Source organism: Myotis lucifugus, unplaced genomic scaffold (genome assembly GCF_000147115.1).
Source record: "Myotis lucifugus unplaced genomic scaffold, Myoluc2.0 scaffold_1, whole genome shotgun sequence".
Taxonomy (NCBI): domain Eukaryota; kingdom Metazoa; phylum Chordata; class Mammalia; order Chiroptera; family Vespertilionidae; genus Myotis; species Myotis lucifugus.
Window position 1 is genome coordinate 19,926,747 of NW_005871049.1, and position 24,664 is coordinate 19,951,410.

General features: G+C 43.7%; 1 protein-coding gene across 1 annotated transcript in view; it reads right to left on the minus strand.

Annotated features, from left to right (window-relative positions):
* Window positions 1–24,664, minus strand: part of GATB (glutamyl-tRNA amidotransferase subunit B) — a 74,351-nt gene that overhangs the window by 11,136 nt on the left and 38,551 nt on the right. The window contains exons 6-10 of the mRNA XM_006081779.3: window positions 23,368–23,481; window positions 22,110–22,194; window positions 21,372–21,416; window positions 18,866–19,055; window positions 7,746–7,879 (exon numbers count right to left, since the gene is read on the minus strand). Of these exons, the coding sequence (XP_006081841.1) occupies window positions 7,746–7,879; window positions 18,866–19,055; window positions 21,372–21,416; window positions 22,110–22,194; window positions 23,368–23,481 (568 nt within the window). The remainder of the gene's footprint in view (window positions 1–7,745; window positions 7,880–18,865; window positions 19,056–21,371; window positions 21,417–22,109; window positions 22,195–23,367; window positions 23,482–24,664) is intronic.

The following is a 24,664-nucleotide window of genomic DNA, read 5'->3' on the forward strand; positions in this document are numbered from 1 at the left end:
TTCGCTATTAATTTCTTTGTAAGCTCTTAGATAATAAAAAGAAAACTGCCATTTAGCCTCTGCCAATTTCCATGAATTTCAGACCAAGCAAGTTAACCTGGTGTGCCTTACTGTGCAGTCTGATGCAAGTACAGTGAAACCTCATTAGGATTGTTCACTGAAAGCAGCTAACACATGGAGGCAGACATCGGCCTTCAAGTGTTTGTTTATCCCAAAGTACATATGGATAAAGGTGACTCCTGTGGAAATTAGGTTTGGAGAGTGCCTGATGTTATTAGTTGGCATCTGGAACATCTGTGAAGCCCCCTGATTAAATCTCAACAGGAAGAGGGGCAGAGGACTGGGAAATAAGCTTTTGCCAACCTCCCACCCTTACTGACTGGTCATTCAGAATCGGTTTCTGTGATGCTCTGCAATCCTAGAAAATACAACAGCCAATTAGACTGTGCAGAACCACAATCAGCACCGAGGTGGAACTGGATTTCTAGAACAGTGGTCGCCAACCTTCCGGACCTCACAGACCACCAGTGGTCTGCGGACCACCGGTTGGCAACCGCTATTCTAGAGCATGCAAAAAAACACACACAAAAAATACAGGGTCTCTACTCCCATATGAGTCCAGGATATAAGGGATGCTGGGACAGAGAAGGACAGAAACAGGACACAACTAAAAATACTTTGCCTTTCACCTAATGACCTTAATTCATAATGTAGGTGATAAATTTATACTATAAAACACCTCCACTGACCTAATAGCACTTTGGATTTCTCAATCATCTTTTTACACCCACAATGCTTGACACATAGTAGGTCAATAATATGTGTGTCACAGAATTCTTCCCCACAACGGGGGTATCTGGTATACTGTGTATACCAATTCCAGATACACCAGGGCTAACCTCGAGTAAGAGGATGACAAAGATCAGTTCCTGTCTCACCCTTAAGGACCCCACTCACCAGATAAATAAATATACCATCAATATGGAACATAATGGCAACAGAAGCACAACTACTAACTTGCTGCTGTCAGATAATACCAGTTTCTGGACAGTAAACACATCTCAGGCAAGAATTAGCTGACACTGAAGGCTTAAGCTTTCTGTGCTTGCTTCCAATCCCCCAAGGCCAAAGTATCTACAGAGCCGGGGAGATGGGGTATGTCACCTCTCCCAACTTCATCCAGAACTTTGGAGCTCTTTTAGGATCACAACTCCATCACCAGCTTGTGGCAATAGATACCTGACACCTCTCAACCATGATCTGGCCAAGATGTACTTGAGGAATGTGCTGACCATCTCAATTCCAAAGCTCATTTTAGGCCCAAAGTCCACCTTCTGCAGATGCAAGAGCTCCTGGAGGAAGACATGGGACTTGGACATCCAGGGGCTCTTGCTGCTCAATAGTCCTTTTATCTAACTTCATAGCAACCGGACTGTTCTCACAGTCTCCTTCCCAAACCCCTCTTGGCAAAGACCCTCCCCTCCCACTTCATAAGGACATCAGCTGATGCAAGATTCAGAATTTTCAAGGGAGCCCTCCTCCTATTTCATCAAACAACCCCCTCGGCCCATACTCTTCACCCCATCCCCCTCCATTCCTAAGATTCAGACTCACTCAGACACCTACTTCCTCTCTCTTGTGCTTTAATGCTGAGATCTTCCCTATCATGAAAATGCCTTTTGCCTGGCCAGTGAGGCTCAGTGGTTGAGCGCTGACCCATGAACCAGGAGGTCATGGTTCAATTCCTGGTCAGGGCACATGCCCAGGTTGTGGGCTCAGAGCCCCAGTAGGGGGCACGTAGCAGGCAGCCATTCAATGATTCTCTCTCATTATTGATGTTTCTATCTCTCTCCCTATCCCTTCCTCTCTGAAATCAATAATATATATATATATATTTTTTTTTTTAAAGTAATAACCAGTCCTAGCTCACAGGCTATAAAATCAGGCCTGCCACATGACCTCTCATGGGCTCCCAACCTCCACAGCCCCATTATTAATGCCATCCACATATCATGCTGCTGGACTAATCTTCCCGTCACGATCAGTCCCTTCTCGGCCCGAAACATTCCCTGGTTCCTTAGAGCCTTAGGAACTACTGCCATAGTTGGCCTGGGAGTTCGGGTACTCCACTGGGCTGGACAACTGGGCTTTCCCAAGAAATGCTTGCTCAGGGAATATGTCATTTCCACTTTCTTAATGAAATCCAACCTGTTATTAACAGTAATTTAGAATTAGATGTTAACAACTTTAAAAGTAATATGCCCGAAGTAATTAAAAAGCCATGTTTAAAAAGAGCTTTTCTGGTTGGATCCTTTAAATGCCAGGGGCCTTAGATATCCTCTAAGAACTCTGAGAGGTCTACAAAGATGGATGCTAATTTATAAAATCTGTCCCTGCCGCCTTATCTCTAGAGTGTTCTTTGCAGGTGTCATCATGGGACTATTGTGAGCTTAGCAGTACTGCTGTTCTAAGTGTTGGGAACGTTCACCCTAGTGGCTAAGGCTGTTCATTAGTGTTTGTCCCAAGGGCCGACTGGCAAACCAGACCAGCTAGCAGGTCTTTGGAAGGTATAGGAAGAGAGCTGTTCCAGCTGGGTCTGGGCTCCTCAGTGCTTGTTTTCATACAAAATAAAACAGAATTGTTGTTTAGCTTCCTCTTTACCTGATTTTAGAACAACCAAATACAGTCGACCCTTGAACAATGCCAGGTTTAGGGCGCCGATTGCAAGTGCATCTAAAATCCACTTAACTAATAACCCAACTTCCCCAAACTTAACTAATAGCCTATTGTTGAGTGGAAGCTTTATCAATAACATGAACAGTCAATTAGCACATATTTTGTATGTTATACATCTTCTTATAATAAAGTAAGCTAAACAGTATATTAAGAAAATCATAAGGAAAAGAAAATACATTTACAGTATTTATTGAAAAAAATCTACGTGTATAACTGGACCAACACAGTTCAAACCTGGGTTGTTCAAGGGTCAACTGTATACTTTTATTATTTCTAATTGGGTACCCTTTCAGTTCTTAAAACTCTAGTGCTTATGAATTGTTTGGATAAATACCAGGAGCTCCAACTTCACTAAACAGGCTCATTTATCAACCTCAGTTCCTTTTGAAGCTACCAACACATTAAGCAAACCCCTAATTTCACAGACCAACATAAAAAGAAACTGACCTGAAAGTCAGGGGATGTGGCTTCCAGTCTTAGCAGGTTGCAACATAACCTTATGGATTGCAGTGATGGCGAACCTTTTGAGCTCGGCGTGTCAGCATTTTGAAAAACCCTAACTTAACTCTGGTGTCATGTCACATACAGAAATTTTTTGATATTTGCAACCATAGTAAAACAAAGACTTACATTTTTGATATTTATTTTATATATTTAAATGCCATTTAACAAAGAAAAATCAACCCAAAAAATGAGTTCGCGTGTCACCTCTGACACGCGTGTCATAGGTTCGCCATCACTGGATTAGGGCCTCCATTTCCCCATGTGCTAAATGAAGGAGCCAGACCAGAGGATATCTAAGGTCTCTACCAGGACTAAAATTCAGGGAGCACAGCCAACAATATTGAAACCATAAATTCACAGCTAAATTTGCATTTTCTCCAAAAGCTCACACCACATCTTGCAGCTCTTCTGGCGTCCCCTGGCTGACACCATCTCCCTCCTTTCTGCTCCCACTGCACTGTGCAGAGGTCTAAAATAGGAAGCACCCCATTCTGCTTTAAACTAGGGCCTGGATGGGGTCCTGTTTCTCTCTCCACACACTGCAGAGATCCATGTGAGTTACATATTCTGATTCTGCTCCAATGATACAGTTAACTGTACTTTTCTGACATTTTCCACCCTCTGCTCCTACCAGCTATGCTCCTCCCTGGTCCAAAAACATGCCAGTTTGTTTCCATTTCCACACCTTGGCTCCCCACTGGTGTCATGCAGCCCCTCTCCCTCACCAAATCCTGTCCATCCTTTAAGGCAGGGGTGGGGAATGTCCAGCCCACGGGCCGTATAAGGCCCTGTGATATCATTTGGTCTGGCCCTGCCCAGGCAGCAGCAGGCGGGAGTCGAAATTCAATAAACCTAGGAGCTTTTTTCATAGCAGCATACATTTATATTAAGTAAATTATATTAAGAGAATGATGTTATAAATAGCCAAATAGCCCTTGGCAGAAGAAAAGGTTCCTCACCCCTGTTTTAAGACAAAAAGGCAACAGATGGATAGGTGTGGAGGAGACTGAGGGTGGCCATTGCTTTGGCACCTAATACACCTAGATGGCAAAGAGAAGGGAGCTAACACTGAGGGCCCGTTCTGTGCCAGGCACTGTGCACTTTCCTCTCAAAACTCTTGGAGGCAGGTATGGTCTTTTTCTTTTACAGAGAGGAAACAGGGTCAGAGGGGGGAGCGCCTTCAGCGTCACTGCTGACAAGTAGCTCCGGAGGGAAGTGCACTGACCCCACATTAATACATGCATATACACATGTGAGCAAGAGGCTGGACCTCAAGTTGGCATTGTAGAGAGTTCACGCCTTTGAGCAAACAACTTTTGGAACTGTATACCAATATATATGCCCATCTTTCCACTGTATTTCTCCACAGCAATGGATACTGAGACAATGACACACCCACCAAGACCGGGCTCCACTGGGGCTGGGAACTTGCCAGGGTCCTGCCATCTGCCTCTGTGTCCCTAATGAACTCTCTCTCCCCGACTCTTCACATTTAAACCTGCTGCTCATTCTTTCCTTCTTGAAACTCCTTTTTTGGGGCATCTGTGACACCAGCTCTCCCTGGCTTTTCTCCTTCTTTGCTGCCCATGCTTCTCAGTTCAAGTCCAGAGTCTTAGGCTCATCGGCCACCTCCCTGACAGTTCTCATCTGTCCCCACAACTGCATGTACCTTCTCTATGCTGCCCAGTCCACGTTCCACTTACACCTGACTATGTATTTGCATTTCTACAAGTGCCATGCTCAGACTTATTCAAGACTTTTCCACATGTTGCTCCCTGTGCCTGAATACTTTTACCACTGGACTTTGCCTGACTAGCCCTACTCATCCTCCCTCAGGTCTTGGCTTAGCTGTTAGTTTCCCTTCTCAGAGCATCTAACTCACTGCTTTGTAATCACCAGCTTCTGGCCCATCAGCTCTGAAAGCAGGGACTGCGTCTGTCGTGCTGACTAGTCTTCCCAGGCTTACCAGAGTCTAAGTTAACATGTGCTGAACAGTGAATGCATGAGAATGCTCAGATTTTACCTCCCATATACCTGTCAGCAGCAGATCCATATGTCTGACTGCCTGCTGGTTATCCCCATGAGGCAGATGTCTGTCCTTCACCAGGTTAGGGAAGTTTTCAGTCATTATTTCTTTAAATAGATTCTTGATCCCTTGCTCTCTCTCTTCTCATTTTGGTACCCCTATTAATGCAGATGTAGTTACACTCCATGTTGTCCCAAAGGTCCCTTAAGCTATCCTCATTTTTTAAAGTTATTTTATCCTTTTGCTGACTTGATAGGATGTTTTCCTCTACTGTGTCTTCCAAATAACCGATTCAGTCCTCTGCTTCATTCAACCTGTTTATTCCTTCTATTGTATTCTTCATTTCTGACTTGTTTTTTATAATGGTTTCTATGTCCTTTTTCATGTTGTTGTATTTCTCACTAAGTTCCTTGAGCAGCCTTATAATCTTTTTAAAAAAATTCTATACCTGAAAAATTGTTTGCTTCCATTTCATTTAGCTTGTTTTTCTGGAGATTTATCCTATTCTTTCATTTGGGGCATGTTTATTTTCTCCTCATTTTGGCTGACTCTGTTTCTCTATGGTAGGTAGAATCTGCTATGACTCCCACTCTTGGTAGGATAGATATAAGTAGTAGGTGTCCTGTGGGACCCCAGTGGCACAATCTCCTTGATCACCTCAACTGGGTGCTCCAGGAATGTCCCTTGAATGTTTTATGTGGGTCCGGCTGTTGTAATTGAGTCTTTGATGGCTATGGCCCATGCGTTGGGTCAACCCTCAGGCTGGCTGACAGTGAGGATTGACCTGTATCAGTGTCTGAGCTGTTGTGCAGGTGCTGACCACAGGAAGCAGAATTCACCTTAGCGTCTAGTGCCTGCTGAGAACTCCCTTGGATATGCCGCTTGTGAAGCTTGTTGGATCCCGCTCTGATGCTGTCTTAAGCTAGCCACTGGGTATACTGTTCTGGGGCCTCTTGGGAGGGACTGTGGTGCAGGCCAATGTCAGACGTTGCTGTGACTGACCATGGGCAACAGATTGGAACTACAAAGCGATCCACAATTTGTGGCTGCCTCTGCCGGGCCTGGGTATGTGTGGGAAGGATCAAGCTGTGAAAAGACCGGCTTTTACCAGCACCAGGCCCAGGGGTAGGTCAGCAAAAGTCCCATTGTACCCTAAGATCCACCTCAATCTGCCTCCATCTGCTGGCTGCTTGTCAGGCTCAGTTACTGAAATAGCCTCTGGCGGTACTCAAGGTGCATGAGGTAGGTTCTCAGCAAGTCATCAAGTAGGGGTAAGTGGTATTCACCAGACTGAGGTTCAAACTCGGTGTCAGTAATGGGTTTGAGGCCACTCAGGAAAGGTCCCTAGGTATACCAAGTTAAGTGTGCCACCTACTGGGTGCTCGCACATCTTTGTAGTGGGTGGGGTCTCAGGAAATCATCAGGGTAAGGCCAGCAGAGTTTATCAGTCCCATGACTCAGCCATGTGAAGGGAGGGCTCCCCATTGGTCGAGGGAAGAGTCCCTTGTCCTAGAACTACACGGCTCAGTTTGTCCAGATTCTGCCAAGAGCCCGACTCAGCAGGGTGGGGCTGCTGGGAGTTGGAAGGATGGGGCTAGTGTATCTCTCATGAGGGGAAGGTTGCTGATCAAGCTTGGGGGATTCTGTAAGGAGGGGAGTGTTCCACCTAAGAAAGATGGTGTCTGTGGTGTGGGAGAATAACTCAGCAGAGGGATCCTAGAGGCTGTTCCTTCACATAACTCTAGTCCGCTCCGCCCTCCCTCTTATGGAGCCCAAGGTGAGTGGCTGCAAATGAGATTTTTGTGCATTGGCTCTTTAAGAGAGCACTTGTGTCTCTAGCAGACTGCTGTATCTCCCCAGCGGACAAAATCCCGGCTGATTTTCACAGCCAGTATTATGTGGGTGCCTCTTCCTGGCTTTGGAGCCTGGCCTGCGGTTGAGACCCCATGCTTCTCAGTGGGAACTTCTGCAGCTGAGATATCCCTCCAGAATCTCAGCCACTGCCTGTGGGAGCGGGGCCAGCTCTTTTCACATCTCTGCTCTTCCTACCAGTCTCGATGTGGCTTCTTCTGTAAATCCTTGGCTATAAGACTTCTCTTCAGCTAGTCTTCAGTTGGTTATTCTGGCTGACTATTCTATATTTTAGTTGTAATTCAGTTTGGTCCAGGGAGGAGGTGAGTGTAGCATCCACCTACTCTGCCACCATCTTGATCTCCCACTGTCTGTCTTCTTATAGTTCTGTAGCCCCTCAACCTTGCAAACTCCTTGTTCTATTCATCCACAGTACAGAGGACATTTTGGACAGTCAGAGTTTTCATAAGAAAAGCTTTAGAATTTGGAATTCCCAGGGGATGTTTGTGTCTTGTCAGGAGATACTGAGGGGAACAGGAAGAGTAAAACACTGGTCCTGCCCTATTTCAACTGTTCCTGGACAAAGAGTTCATCTCAAAACAAGAAGAAATCCCTAGACCCCACTCACCTCTCACTGACAGCAAGGTTCTGTTGCTTTAAAAAACCCAGGAAAGTGTTGAGGACCCAACTAGTCACTTTTTTGGGCTCTGCCCTAGTTTCTTTCATCACATTTTGGAAGAACTCCAGTAGGCCAACTTCATTCTGTAAAGAAAAAAAAAATGTATAAAACCTCCCAAAAAGTGAAAGATCAGCATTCTGAAGACAAATCAAACTGCCACCCTCTGCCTCCTCTGAGACAATTTCCTAAATATGGAGATGTCACCAGAAAATCCTGATCACTTTCAGTAAATAGCAAGTATTCTGCTACTGTCACCATGCATTTATATAGCACTTCCTTGAAGGAATGAACATATTTCACAGCCCTCACTTTATGGACCAGAGGACAGTGAAATCCCCCACCCCCCAAACTTGCTTGCCCTCACAATGTCAGCCTGTGTACTCTGTATCCTTGATCCTTGGGCCCAAAATGTTCAGCCTGAGTTTACTGTCGTGTCTTTTTCCAGTCCTTTCCTCTGCTGGAAGTCCTAGTGATTGCTAGAATAACAAGGTAAGAAAAGCAAATCAAGAAGAAACAAACAGAATATTCTACTTCTGAGAAACCAAAAGTGGATTGTAACTGTATCCATCTTTACATCATCCCAAGAGGTGGCAGAGTGGTTTTCAGAATGAGGAAGGACACAGGTACATGTGACCCACTTAGACCACATAACCAATGGAGGGAACAGCAGCTTCTACGTCTTCTGAACCAAGCAAGCTAGGCTCAGCTGGCCCTGCCTGTCATCCTGCTCCGAGAAAGCAATAAGCTGGGTTGACTCAACAAGGAGTCTTATTTGAAGAAGACTCTACTGTCTCTCCCCCCGTCCCCACCCCCGCCCGGACCGTCAACTCCATGAGTCAGGGGCCATGCTGTCCTGTTCATTCTGTAACTAGAGCTAAGTCAGTGCTGGGCCATGGCAGCAACTTGGTAAGTATTGGTGGATGGAATCAATGTCTCCCATCACCATGTGTATTTTTTCAAAATCAGATGTGAACATTCACACATTCATTCTTTAGCATACCATGTTTACTTTTAAATATCAGAATTGCCACCAGTATGCATAGAATAATCCCAAGGCACATATCAAGTTATGCACCATAGCTAACTTCCAGCTCAGATCAATTTGGCAGGACCAGGAAACCTGGCTAAGTCCACCCCTTGTTTTTAGTAAGAAAAATAAAAACATATCCCACTTGCACAGGGGAAGCTGACGTTTCCAAATGCAGAGGAGACACATTTTAAGTACTAGATTTCCCCAACCTGCTGAAATTCAAATCAAACCACTCTTTCCTTGAAATATAGCTTTTCAGCTTCATACTACAGGTAAGTCTCTCACCCTCACCTCTTTCACAGAACCTTCATTAAACAAATGAACTTTCTGGAAAAAATTAGATACTAGGAAGAAGCAAGACATAGTAACAAAAGTGCTCTAGAAATTTAGTTATTGCAGATGCTGTAATATACACACAGGGATAGTTGCTAAGGTAGAAATTCCATAACAACAAAAAAAAATCTATGTGACCTTTGTAACAGATAAATTCTCTGGTGATAAGCCAACTGAATAATCCCATATCATCTCTTGAATCTCTTTTCAAGCCAATGCTGCTATTCTGCTCATGCTAAAACAGGGCAGAAGCCACCTCAGCAGCCAACACTTGACTACAGATAAAGGCAAAAGCAGGCAGCATGAAGAGGAAGTTCTGCTTAACTTATGGAAAAGTATTCAAACCTCCACAATGCTACACAAATCGCTGGGGAAGTAGAAACCGCTATCCAGCCCAAATCAGCTGGGTAGTACTCTCTTTGTTCTATCCCAGACGGGCTGGCTGCTGGGGAAAAGAGCTGTCAGGAGAACTCTCGGCTTTGCCAAAGAAAGGTTTTCTAAATTCACCTAGAAATATTGTCCTTAAACTTGCAGGCTTGGCTGAGTTACTGGGACATGATGAATATCCATTCCTCTCCCCTTGGGTGGTTTTTTATTGGATGGATAACATGGCAAGTCAGATTTCTGTTTGTCTTTTTGTATCAGTGCTGTGATGAAGCCTCTCCAAGCTGAAACTGTACTCCACTGGGGAGTCCGTGGTTTCCGTACATAATCGGAAACGCACATGAAAATCTGTGATCGTGACCAGGTGAGCTACAGACAGAGGGCTGAAGAACAATGGATCAATAAAAAGTGACATATGGGTGTCTACTCTGGTTCTTCAGATCAGAAGCCGGCTTTTCAGGAAAAACACACACACAAAAAAAACAAACACAAAATATTCTAGGTAACATCTTCTTAGTTTTTCTGTGAGACAGGCAAATACTAAGCCTGGCACAAATCTCAGAAGTCCCTGGTGAATGTGGCAGTGCGGCCATCTGGTTTTCTCAGAAAAACAGTGGGCCAGTAATTCCCTTATATAAGAACTGTATTAAGAGCAAGACAGAAAGGCCACTGCATTAGGGGATTCATAAGGTCCTTTTCAAAGGCAACAAGAAAGCCTTCAACTCATCACTACTCTCCATCAGGCAGAGCTAAACTTCATGACACAGTGCGCCAGGTCTCCTGGCCAAGTGTCCCTTCAGAGATAGCTAAAGCAGCAGGAACAACTGGTCCTGTCTTTAGGATAATACGAGCCTGTCTTTACAGCTCTGTGCCGGGAAGCATCCTTTTCACATTTTAATCAAATTTCCCAAAGCATTCAATTACACCAGAACCAATGCCAGGTCAGCTCTTAGACACTAGCGGGAACCCTCCACTGTTAATGGGCCTGTCAGCTGGTCAATGCTGGTGTGAGGCAAAGCAGGGGATCAATCGCCCTGCCTCACTGCCAGCTCTAGGAAGGAACTCCGATTTACCCTTGCATCAGGCCCTGGAAGCAATGTGCCCCAAAGCTGTCTGTTATATTCTGCCTTCAGAAATGATAAAATGTCAGAAGAACATCCAGTTGGAATAAGATGAAGGCTGATTCTCAACTGCCACACCCAGGGAACCTGATGACAGACAGGACTATATTTAGAAGTTGGATGAAACCAGATAAAGACAGCTGCCCAGCAGCAGATTCAGAGAAGAAAGCCCACAAAGTAAAAGTTGAGGAACAGCTGGTTATGTGGCTGGATGACCTGGCAGCACAGCGACCCCAGATTAGCAGTTCCGAGCAGTTAAAAGGCTCTCAGGAGTATTTCTAGAAGACTTGGGAGACACGGAGATCAGCAGACAGACACATAGCTGCTGCTAGTGATATTAATAATAATTAATAATAATAATACATTTTGACAGCAATAATAGGTGTCAGGCACTGTTCTAGGTGCTTTACATTAACTCGTTTAATTCCAACAATGACACTACGAGGCAAGTAGCAGAATTCTCTTTTACAAATGGGGACACTGAAGCACTAACTTGCCAGAGGTCACACAGCATGAAAGCGGTAGAGCTGGGATTTCAACATCCATGCTCCACTGCCTCTGATGAAGGAAAAGGCATGTCCTTGCCTTCCTGGGGACTGAGACCGAGCACCAGTGCTAGGCACAATGTGAAGCAACTTGTTCATCAAAAGAATGATCTTTCCCACCACTTCCATTATTTTATTTGATACCAGCCAGCTGTTTAAGGTTCTTAACATATTAAGAATGTTACAAAGGCCCTTGGCAATTAGCTTAGAAAATGGGAAGTTCACGTTCTGCCTTTGCCAATGTATGACCACGTGGCACTCTCTGCTGTGGCATGAAGCACACCTGTTTCCAGATCACAGAGGAAGACAGTGTCTCCCACCCCAAGGCAGCCAGAGCTCCCCCAGCTTCTCTTCTGTATCCCCTCCACACCCTCTCCTGAGAGAAGTTACAGTGAGTACATCCAAAGACAATGCCCAATTCTGAAATACCTCCCCACGTTACAAAATAAATTCCATTATCGCTCCTATAGTTTTGATATTAAGTGTATTGTACGTAATTGCATTCTAACTCCTTTACTATGGGTAACTCATTTGTGGGTTTATACCTAACTGGGCAGATCGTGCCTGTGGTGGGAGCGGCTGATTGTACAGGATGCCCCACTTCTAGGGACCGAGCAACAGTGGCTTCAACTGGGCGAGGCTCTCGCATGGCGGATGTATCATTTTGTGGAGGTGCAAAGACGAAGTGCATCGGCCATTTGGCAGGGGTGTTGGGATGAGCAGCCACTGAGCATTTCTGGAGATACCCAGCATGTACATATCAATGGGGGCTCTGCGGTTCCCTCATTTCCCTGTGAACCTGGCCATTCTTACAACGTGAGAAAAACAGAACACAGACCCGCCAACTCTGTGAAGAATGGCCCAGGAAATAACACATGTTAGTGTTGGGATGGAAATGGAAATTAGGTAAGGCGACAGAGTGGTGGTTCCAGGGCAGGAAGCAGAAGTCATGGCCAGATTAAGGACTGCAGTGTACAGTGGGGCGGCGACTTGGATCTGTGCTGTGAATGAATCCACCCTATGCTTTTCATGGAAACAAGAAGTGACTGCAGACATCTTTCAGCGAGTGAACAGAAAAGAAAAAAACATCCTGGAGTCTTCAGTGGGGAAAAACAAAAGTTAGTCAATTGGCGGTGTGAGGCTGGCTTAGGGGATACCATTTTCCACGTGAGTATGTAAGGAGGAAGCCAGAATCCTGAATTATCATTGTCACTTTTAAGAATATAGGGATCTCTAGTTCTGAAACTGACCCAGAAACAGGGTATACCCTCTAGGTCTTTCTCAAAGAATACACAACTAGGGAGTTCTATAGTCCTCTTTTGGTCCCCACAATTTCCACCCCCAAGTCATGTTCCCAGCAGGGCTTGGGGACCCCTAAAATCTGAGCAAAACTCTGATCCCAACATTTCACTTGTGCTCTGTTCCCAGCAAATCTGGAGAGTATACATATCTGAGTTCAACTCAGAGTCCGGGTTCTATTCAGGAAGTGTTCTCACCTACAGCTGGCTCAGCCTAATGTGAAAATAAGTTTATATTCTCTGAGATGCATCAACTCTAAGAGAGATGTTGAGGGAAACCAACTTGGAAATAAGACTTGCCCTTGTATAATCAAAATCTCTGTAATTCAGGAATAAAAATCGACAGCAGACAGGCATAATTAGATGACTATATCTGCAAGAATGAGACACAAAACCATGTTGTTGAGCAATCAATTCTGACTGTAATCACATTTCAATGTCCTTAAAGTCCCTGTTGCCCAATGGGCCCACATGGAGGGAGTGTGTGCTACTTAACAGCAGCCTTCTGTTTACTGCCCCCAAAGGAAATTATTGCACAAATAGGAAATCAGGCTTCAGAATGGATTAAGGACAGAGCACCTGAGTTCCCGAGGTTGGGCACTCGGGACCTTCACTCCTCCCTGCACTTTGCCCCAGTGGGCAGTCCTTGAGGATCAAATGTCTCTGAGCTGAGGTCCTTATCTATGGAAGCCCTATCACTTACATCTGAAATGAACTGCTGGTTTTGCAGGAGTGAAGTTAGAAAATGCATCTTTTAAAAATATGTATCGATTTATTTACTTCATAGAGGAAGGGAGAGGAAGAGAGAGATAGAAACATGAATGATGAGAGAGAACCATTGATCGGCTGCCTCCTGCACACCCACACTGAGGATTGAGCCCGCAACCTGGGCATATGCCCTGACTGGGAATCGAACCGTGACCTCCTGGTTCATAGGTCGATGCTCAACCACTGAGCCATGCTGGCTGTGTGGAAGATACATCTTTTTATTCAACTTTACCAGAACAAAATATTGGTTATTTTTCACAGTGCATAGACTAACTGTGAAAGCACCCAAAACTGGCAAGCACTGGATGCGATGATATAAGATGAAGAATTAAATCAATTTCGAAAATTGAACGGAGCTGAAATATGGTGGGTGACAATGTTGAGCAAATGGAATTTCCTTCATCAGGAGTTAGAGGGTGAGTATTTGCTCCTCAGTAAGTTTGGGCAGTCTAAAACCAGTCAATATGGTTTCAGATGCTTTTTCAAACTATTAGCTTTAAAGTAGCACTGCCTATGGGATATATAGATATTTACCAAGGGAAATTATTTTATAGGCAATTTATCCAGAAAGAAAACCAGGCCATTTCAAGCTTACTAGAGATTCAAAACAAAACTCTTGGAAAACAATCCATTTAACAATCAACCATAGTCATGATATCACTGCTGTTTCTTTGTCCCTTGGAGACACCTTAACCTTTCTATGATGTCAGAAACAAAGGATTATGACTTTAAACGGGGAATAACCAGCTGGGGAAAATGAAGTTGTTCAAAGACTCCTACACATCTTGAGGCTGCATAAGAGGACAGGCACACATGTGTGGCAGCACAGGCCCCCGATGTGAATGGCCCCATCGTGTTTTCCTACAGCCTCCCTGGGCCATGCTGGGCTTTTCTTGGCATCTGCCCTGCATGGTTCTCAGTGTGTTAGCAGCATTCTTTGCTCTGGCAGCATATCCTTGGGAGTTTGCTTGGCTGTGTTTAGACTTTTTTTTTTAAAGATTCAGTGAGGTTCTGCTGTGTCTATCATCTTTGGGGTAAGCAAGTCATTCCCTTCCCCTTTCAGCTCCAGTTACCTCTGCAGAACCCTCCCAGCTCCTAGTGTCAGACAGGAGACCTGGAATCAAGACTGTCTGTCTCTTAGTTGGTGTTTTAATCTACTGCCTTGTAGGGCTGCCCAGGAGTTAAAAGCAACATGGAAAAGATAAAAGCTCTCGGTTGACAATAGCAAGGGAATGTGACGAGTACAGCAGGCTCTCAAAAAACACTAAGTTGGGGACATTATACCATTCCTCCCATAACACAGGAGACTGAAATTTTTCTGCCTATCAATTTCATTCACAGCCAGTCACCGTGACCTTATATCATTCCTCACATGTGCCAAGCTGCGTAACTTGAGGTTCTAGGCAAGATCATCCCACAAAATCCACAAGCCCCATGCACTTGGCCCTACCTGGACCCTTCTTGATGATTCAGTCAGAAGGAGCCAAGTATCTAATGCAGAAAGTTTAGAAAACAAAGCTGCATAGGAAAGCTTGCATTTCTATTCTGACTGAAGTTTTCTACTTGAAAAGTGGACATACTTTCTGCTTTTCTTTGGAGTTGACTGATTTTCACTAAACTTAGTAGACAGCACTTTCTATTTATTATCTTGAAAAATAAGAGGGGTGGTCAAAGTTTGAAATGAACTGATGTTTTTTTATGACTGTGCTTCATGAAGCTTTAGTGGGACTGACACAGTATTAATGTTGACAAGAGTAAAAATTCTATTTTCTCTATTAAGTGATCTAAAACTGCAAACAACTTGAAACATTATCTCTATTTGCATGTGGCACATTATGCGTACAGGCAGGCAGTAGAGCTTACAGATGAAGAGCCTGGGCCCTGAAGTCAGCCGGTCTGACCCCGGTCTGACCCTGGCTCCCCCACAGGCTTGGGAAAGTTACTTAATGCTTTATACTCAGCCACAGAGGTGATGTCTCCTCACTTGTAGGATGGATGGAACAACTCTATGCACCTAAGAGGGATGTTGTGGGGTAGACTAAAAAGTGGGCCGCTGTAAAATGCAGACTGGACTGTAAGTGAACAGCCTACTTTATGTGCTGCTTAAGATGACTGCAATTTGTTTGCATTCGCTGAGTCAGGGAAGGCAGAGTTTAGGAAGAGATGCCCCCGTAGAGATCACCCTGGGATTGTTTGCCAAGAAAAATGCACATGCATATAATCTCGATCATTCTAATAATTACTCTTGGATATACTGACTCAGAGAAAGGCTTGCTATGCTATTAGAACTTTCCTTTTCTAATACCTGAATCTCAGCTTCCACATTTCTACTCCTGAGTCCTTACAAATGAGGTCAGAAATCAAGGCAGTTTGACCTAAGTTAGGCAAGCAAGGTTAGCTAACTAGGGTAAAGTTTCTGGTAGAGCAAGATACTATTTTTTCCTCCAGTCACCTAAAAAGTAAGACAGGTTTCTGTTGGGAGGGGAATATCAGGAGGCTTTAACGGAGAAAATCAGAATGTAGACTTGATTTCATGTCCTAATGAAACTAGTTCAAAAAATGAGTCAGAGAGACCAAGTGACTTGTACCTGTCTCAGGTGGCATGAAGTGGCAATCCAGTTCTCCTCACCAGAGTTCAGTGACACAGGTATCATGCCACGATTTGCTGGTTGTCAAAAGGGTGGCTTATGTATCTGACCTTTGGAAATGGGTGCTTTTACCAGAAACACTACTTCTCCCGGGAAGAAGTAGTTCATGAACCCTGTTCTAGTATCCCATGCATTTGCTCATCCATCCTCCCCTCACTGAACAAATATCCAATGAGTGCCTACTATGTGCAGCCATTGGCTGGATGTTGAGATACAATACTGGAATTCTATAAATATCAAGGATAAGTTAACCATAAATAATTCAGTGCTTATCTCACAGTAAAATGACAAGATAAATTAAAGACTAGAGTTAAATTCTGAAGTTATTATTTGTGGGTAAGGTATGTGTGTGTGGGGCGGGTATGTGCTCAATGCTTAATTTAATAAGCAACGCGAAGGCAGGGAGCATGCAGCTGAAGCTCTGCAAAGCACACCTCCACCACTGCTATTTACTTAATGAATACTCCTGGGCACTCTTTAAATTGAAAAGATGGTTCATTAGATTTGTGCATCTGCCCTTCTCAGCAATCTGTTGTGTTCTGTTGTGTTTCTGATGAAGGCAGAGAAAAACACGATATGTTATGAGTAACTCAGCTTCCAATGATTACAAAGTCATAAAGAGCTCAGGATGCCTAATTTGTCTGAATCATTCTCTTTCCATTCCTATCAAGTCTCTTCCTCCCCATCTTGAAGATTTCAAGTAACAGCCCTTAAAAAACCCAAATCACCTCATGCTATTTTCAAGCTATAAAAATATGCATATTTTTAAGATATCAAAAAATGAGTCCCTTCAAAAATGGCTCAAGAAATCATCTTCTTCTTGAGGGTTTCCCCTTTTGTCCTAATCAAGGCAATCACCACCTCCTCTGCGCTCCCTTCCACATTACACATTATATTCTGCAACCTGTCCCAGGGGCTGGGTACCTGTAGTGTGTGCCCATAAATAAGCTCTCGGAAAGCAAACATATTTTTTTGAAACTTTGGCTCTGGCTCAGTACCTGCTACATAGGAGATGCTAATGAAGTGTTGAACTAAATAGATGAAAGGTAAGTTTCCCTAAAGGGGCCTTCCACTATGAAAACAGACTTGCCACCCCTCAGCAAACATTTACTCAAGGACTCCTGGGTTCTAGCACCAGGAAGGACACACGAGGGGAGGCAGGGACACAAACAGGAGTGTGAAAATGTCCTGCCCTCGGAGAACACATAGCATGCTCCTCAGAGGCGGAGGGTGACAATCCTATGGAGATGCTCTCTGGAGGGAGCATCTGTTTTCAGACAGTGCCTCAGAGAATGAGCCATAGTCTCGAGAGGAGATGCAGAAGGGTCCTTTCACTTCTCTCATGAAGAAGCTGATACTCACAAATAGTAGAATGGTAAGTGGATTCTTCTCCGAAATCAGTCTTGGAAAAAACATGGCCAAGTAACCCAGGTTCATCATTCACTACCTCCAGTGGTGGCCTCTGTCCACCTGGCAGGACGCCAAGTGGTGAGAGGTAACTGATGTCTGCAGGCAGAGTAGCCTTGGCCCTTGTCCTCCAATCCCCTACAGAATTTGGCAATACGTCAGAAAATGCAGGATGGAAATTTAGCATTTCATTTTTATTCTGGGAATTTAGTTTTTTTCTGAAAAGTCAAGTGACCAAGATGGTGGGGAATATGTGAAAGACTGAATCTCAGTTCTGTTAAATCAACTCAGGAAAAATGCAAGTGAAAGGTGTTCTGTACGAGATGCTGGCTAACAGACTCATACACAGATGTGACTTTAGGCACTGCTGCTGTGCTCACCCGTGCTGAGGAACAGGGAGGGTAAGGATGCAACCGTCCTTGCCTTCAAGGTGCTGAGCAAGACACACCAATAAATAATCAAAATACAGCGACATAGGGGCCACAGAGGCAGGAGTAAAATATACAGACAGCCTATAAGAAACAATGCTCAACTATGCCTACGGAATGAAAAAAAAAAAAAAGATCATGCCTAATCATTATTGGTAGTAAAAAAGGAGTTTTCACATGACACTGTAGATACTTGTCAAATTAACTGATTTATAGACAATAAAGAGAAAAATCATTCATTCAACAAACATTTGATTGCCTACCTTGCATCAGAAATGGCTGGTTGCTGTTACTGAACTGTATAAATTTACATAGAAATGTGTATATCCTAACATCCCCAGATAGTTATTATTGGTCAATTAAATTGCAAAAATCCAGAATTTCACTAGATTCTGCTGCCCCAAAAGATAAGTGTGGCATACACCTGGTCCCTAAAAGCAGCAGCAACAGAATGCTCTGCTTCCTCCCCGACAGACAAGAAGACAACTGTGACAGAACGCTATACTCACTGGTGCCGGATCACTTTCATGTTGCCATGACGAAGAAGACTGCAAAGCCCCAAGCAGCCGTGAAAAGGATGGGAAAATCCCTACACAGACCTCAATGGTGTCAGATTCTCTCATGCCTCTTTCAGACGCATCCTCAAGCCTCAAAGGACCGATATTTTTAGTCAGAGTTTTCAGCATGTCGTGTAGAATAAATGTTTTCTTCTACACTTGGTAAAACAACTGGCTGGGTTTTGAGAACCTAACTTCCTGCCAGGCCCTGTCATGGTTCAATACTGCTGGAAACTCTATACATAGATTTTCTTTTGTCCTACAGACACAGGGGAAAACGCTCGCCCATAACATTTGCTCTTCAAGAAGCCTCCACTGCTGTTCTGAGCAGCCGCTCCTTTCTACACAGGAGACATGAGATACGAGATTATGCTTCCGGTTTTATGAGGCGCATTTATCATGAAGGGGAGTGAGCGAAGGTTATCATGCCTTGTTCTGCCCAGGAGCATCTTTCGTACAATGGAGGCAATCCGCCCGCTCCATCAGAACCCAATGTACAGCCTTCCCCAACTGCTGAGCTGGCTTATTCAAGCCTCTGATCCACACCTACCAGCAAGGTGAGGCTGTGTTCCGGCAGCATCCCATACTGCTGGACGAGCTTCTCCCGGGTCACACTGGGGAGCTCAGGGAGCTGCTCTCGAAGCTGGTCGATATTGATCACTTGCTGTGGGTCCGCGCCAGCAGGCAGAGAGGCTGAGTCGTAGAGTAGCAGGGGAGGCAGGTTGGGCTCGGGAATAAACCTAGGCAGAAAGGATACAGGGTCTGACACTGATGTATTTAGTTTGATAAGAAAAACCCAATTATCCATAGGAAAGTTTCTGTATAGAGAGGCCATGTCACCTGCATATATTTTCTATTATCTTACAATATCAACATTGGCCCCTTGTTTCCTGGAAACCAATCTGTGCACAAGTGTAAACCACAGCTAGAAACACCAACCCTGCTGATTTCCATGCTTATGAACTAGTGATGAGTGAAAAAGGCACAGCACTGTTCATGACATGCTGTGATGCATACTCGTGGATAAAGTATCTACCTATATATAAAAGCCTAATATGCAAAGTGTCCCCTCGGGAGTTCGACCAACTGGGAGTTCCATCACTCGCTATGATGTGTGCTTACCACCAGGGGGTGGCTCGAACGAAGGAAGGCCCTGGCCAGCAGCCAGCAGCAGGGGAAGGGAGGCCCCGGCTGGCAGCCGCTAGGGACCCTATCTGTGCACGAATTTCTGCACTGGGCCTCTAATATATTCATGAAGACATATGAGCAAACAAGAACAACTTATTAGGGAGAAAGATAGATGACTTCCCCCCTTTTAAAATTTTCACTATTTTTTGTAGTTGTGTAATTAATGAACAGTCAAAGAATAAGAAAACATTTTCTTGAGAAGCAGAAGCAATGAATGGAGGGGAGAGAGGGGAGGAGGGGTGAGTTAAGTACAGATAGGATTTTTAGGACAGTGAAACTATGTATGACACTGTAAGGGTGGATACATGTCTTTATACATTTGTCCAAAACCACAGAATGTCCAACATAAAGAGTGAACCCTAATGTAAACTATGAATTTTAGTTAATAATAAGGTATCAATTTCAGTTCATTGATTATAACAAATGTACCACATTCCATATATATGCAGAGAAAACTATGGGGGAAAGGACAAGTACATGGTATGTGGTACATATCATGGAACATACAGGAACTCTGTAATTCCATTCAACTCTGCAATAAACCTAAGACTGCTCTAAAAATTGTTAATTTTTTTAAAATGTGAAAGCTGCACCACTGCATATAATCCCTCTGTATTATTCCAGCATCGATCATTTTCTCTCTGCTTATACCTGTCAAAGGGTTTATGCAGATGCAGGAAACGCAGAACAAATGGTGACTCTGAGGTAACAGATTGAAGTGCAAGCAACCTGTCACCTTGATGCCAGATCTGTGCTATGAATCAATCCGACTTCTGAAGGTAAGAGGGACTCCTGTCTACTAACCTGGGGACTGAGCTGAAGCCACTAGCTAAACTCTAACTCTAGTCCATGCTCGGTCAGAAAGCAGCAGAAACAGAGTGGGGGCAACACTGGAAGACAAACGTTCTTGAGAAGAACAGACTGAACCCAGAAGGTCACAGTAATTAAAGCCATTCAGACACCATGAGAGGCGTCCTTGAGGTGAAGTTCACTCTAAGGGTTTATGAGCTGCTTCTTTCCCACATGACAACACACTTGTCCCTCACTGACAGCAGGAGCTGCTCTTACTACATCTTTCTGCACATAATGAAGGAGAGTGGGCTACCCTCAACAACTTTGATGTGTAAAACTTCAACCTTTGCAATCAGCTAAACTCAATGGGGAAATAAATTAAAGGTTTAAGTTAGCTTAAGCGTATCTTTATTTCTTGCTTTATTTCTGAATCTCATATTAAGTCCAACTTATCAATTAAACAGCATCACCTGAGGTTTGAAGGGAAATGCCAGGAGCATATACATCTCTTTTTTCATTTCTTCTCAAGGAACTTCAGTGCCTTATTGAACTTGTTACTGAATGTAGGAATAAGAACAGGCTAGGCCCCATCCTCAACTGCCATCTTCTGGGTTCAATCAGCAGCGGTGGGGAATGTCCAGCCCTCAAGGGCCATACAAGGGACGGGAAATCATTTGGTCTGGCCCTGCCAAGGCACAAGGGGTGAGTTAATTAAAGGTTTGACCAAATATAGCAAGCTAATTTTTAAGTTGGTAATTTTGCATGGCCTGTGAATGATGTTATAAATACCCAAATTGCCCTTGGCAGAAAAAAGGTTCCCCACCCCTGAATTATAGCAACTCTCGCACAGAAGTGAGGGAGCAAGCATCCTCCAATAGTTGAATCCTATCTAATAAGTCATTCCAAGGCAACCCAATTAAGAATCTATTCTTTCTCTCAGTATTCAATAAAAGAGGAAGTCTAGATTTTCCATCAGGCAACAATAACAAAAAGTGGTTCCTAAAAATTATTAGTGGATTTGAAATATGCCCCTAACCCCAAATACACAAAGATGTTTTGATAAGGGGAGTAATCACCTGTAGTCTTGCTTTCCTTCTTTGTCTCTCATCGGCACGGTGCATCTACGATAGTTAAGTAAGAAAACATTAAATGAATATTGCATGCGGCACTGGCTGGCACACACGCAGAGAGGGGATTCCCTGTCAATAAGGGGCACAGGCAGATTCAAGCTCTTCAGCTTTCCTTGGGAGACATTTTATGAATACATTAAAAATAATATTAAAAAAGAAAAATGTTTAGAATGCTAATTAAAAAAAAAGAAATTGCTTCAATGCTTCCAGCTTTTAACCAGCTCTAAGTCTAGGCTTTTGCACTTTGTTTGATCTTCTGCTAAAAGTATAAGACTGCAAAATTTCTGATTTAGAAAATTAAAGTCAATGTTATCTAAACAAAAAAAGGAACCTCCATGACCAGCTCTAAACTTTCTTCTACCTCTAGCTTAAATTGGTAGAGTTTTCGTCTGATAGAATTTGAGAAAATAAAAATTCTTGCCGCAAAGCAGGTAACCTGGAAGCAAGGGAAGAGCCAGGACCAAGGACTAAGCACTATGTAACTGGTTCAGTTTAAACCTTTTACCAGCCCTGCGGGGTGTATTATAACCTCGTAGGACACAGTATTTTCCTAACTTTACTAATGAGGAAATGGAACTGCAGAGAAGCTAAGCACCCTTTTCACAGTCACATGGCTGATCTGCGGTGAGCCCAGACTGGAGTCCCACCCAGCTGCACTCAAGACGTTTGTCAATGCAGACTCACCCCAGCTTGTAATCAAAGGAGCGAGTTTCATTCAGAATTTCTCCTCCATTCTCAAGTTCTTCGATTTGCCTCTGAATTTCATAGTCTAAGAAAAACACAGTAATTTAGTAACATATTTTTTTATTCCTTTCATCCAGCCAAGCAATATTTAAAAAACTTTTTAAATATTTAACAAAAAATAGTCAACAGAATCATATATAATAATTCTTCCTTTGTGCAACTCCCTCCTTATCCATGGTTTCACTCTCTGGTTTCAGATACCTGAATTCAACCACAGTCCAAGGTTAAATTTCCTCAGTCTCAGACAATGTGTGCTCCTGACATCCAACCATCAACATCATGACCCAGGATGACTCAAAGGGGAGGATTCTCCTTCTGATGTATCCTCAGAAGGTCAACAGTAGCCTAAGGCTACATCACAGTGCCTATGTCGTTCACCTCCTTCACTGCACTAGGCATTGTATCATCTCACATCATCACAAGTCAAGGGTGCGTACAGTACCGTATAAGATATTTTAAGAAAGACAGACTGACATCACATCCATATAACTTATCATAGTATAGTGTTATAATTATTCTATTTTAGTATTACTTATTATTGTTAATCTTACTGTGCCTAATCTATAAATTAAATCATAGATATGTATAGAAAAAAACATAGTATAGGGTTTGGGTACTATTCACAGCTACAGGCATCCATGGGGAGTCTTAGAATATATATCCCCTGTGGATAAGGGGGGGACTACTGTACACTGTATTTTCTTCTTGTTACCTTCATAGAATTATGGTGCTTAAAAGGGTCTTTTATTAAACTCTACTCTCTCCCTTTTTGAGAAAACTTGGGTTCAGAGAGATTAAATGACCCAGTGCAGGTTACACAGCTTGGTAGAAAAACCGCTGGGGCCACTATCTAGGCCCAGTGACCGCAGGTCTAGAACTGCTGCCTATCAAGAGTTCTTCCCTAGAATCCCCCGAGGCCACACAAGAAGGCCCAGGCTAGGCAAGCAAATGAAGAAAGACCAAGTGGATAGAGAAGCCTAGCATACATCCAGCACCAAGGCCCCAAAGGGCTGCCAGCTTCCACAGTCACATCAAGGAGCTGAGGCAGGACAGCAGCAAAACCACCCAGTGCACAAGTGCAAAAAACCATGGAAACTGAAAGTTACTATACAAGCCACTAAGGTTTGGGGTAGTTTGTTACACAGCAATAGATAATGGACACAGAGAGGTACAATTAGGAGTAACAGCTGACATTCACCTATTGCTTTGGCCAAGAACCTGGCACTGTTGAGATTCTTCACTTCAGTTCGAACACCCAAAGGCTCCCCAGGGCGATGCACAGATATATTGGCATCCACCCTCAACTGGCCCTCTGAAAAGAGAGAAAAAAAGACAATTCTTTAGAAATTCTCTGAGGTAACATGGTCTAAAAGGCAGGAAAGTGTCCAGGCAAGCAATATCTAACTCTACTTGCTTTTTAGTGATAGCAACCTAACCTTAGAGAAGGAACATTGGTTCTGAAGTACATGACTGGCACTTCAGTCTGCATAAGAGAATCCTGGCCCCAAAGCATCTCAAGTGTATGCATGTATATGTATGTATTTGTGTGCACTTGTGCACACGCAGAGAGAGGAGAAATTCTGGATACACCAGCTGGGGACATCTCATTCCTTTTGTGCCAAGTAAAAAAAACAACACTGTTAAAATGGAGATTTACTCAGCAGTTCTATTCTCAAGCTTTTTTCAAAATGTCAGAGCTAGTTTGTCGGGAAGGCCTCAGAAATGACTATCTGATAACCCTACATGCTCTCCAAAGGAATGGGGATTTCCAACAGTGATTCTGGGAGATTAATAAGAGAGTCCTTTAGAATTTACAGCTCAAGGGCGAGAGCAGAACTTGGGCATTTTCCCTCCTCCGGCACTGTAACAATCCCCTCCTTCCAGACAGGACTCTGAATCCTCTCTGGCTGTGGTAAGGATCTGCTGCAGTGGACAGAGCTGTTTAGACGCGGAGTCTGTTGTGAGACTCAGAGGGAGGTGTCCCCAACCTGGGAGGACCTTCTCTGACCCTGAAAGCCCCTTTAGATTAGGAGTAATAACCCAAAAGGAAGCAGGTGCTTTGTGGAGAGGACTAAGAGGCTCTTGAGGAGGAGAGGGAGGCAAAGTTCCAAGACAAATAGGGAGGTGAAGTTAAGAAACACTTAGGTCTTATACCCTACAAAGTAAAGCTCAAATTCTGTTTCCCAATTTCACTTACAATATTTAAAATGGGACAGAATAAGAAGACAAGATGCTGAATTTTTATTTTCGTAGGCAGGTTTTTAAATTGAAAAATAATCTGCCAAACCTAAGTGTTCTTATAGGCTGAATAAATAAATGAATTTTCCCAGATTCCATAGCAAATACATATTAAAATAATTAAATGGTGTGAATAAATTCCATGCCAAGAAAGGAGACCCTAGGGCAGTGATGGCAAACCTATGACACGCGTGTCAGAGGTGACACGCGAACTCATTTTTTTGGTTGATTTTTCTTTGTTAAATGGCATTTAAATA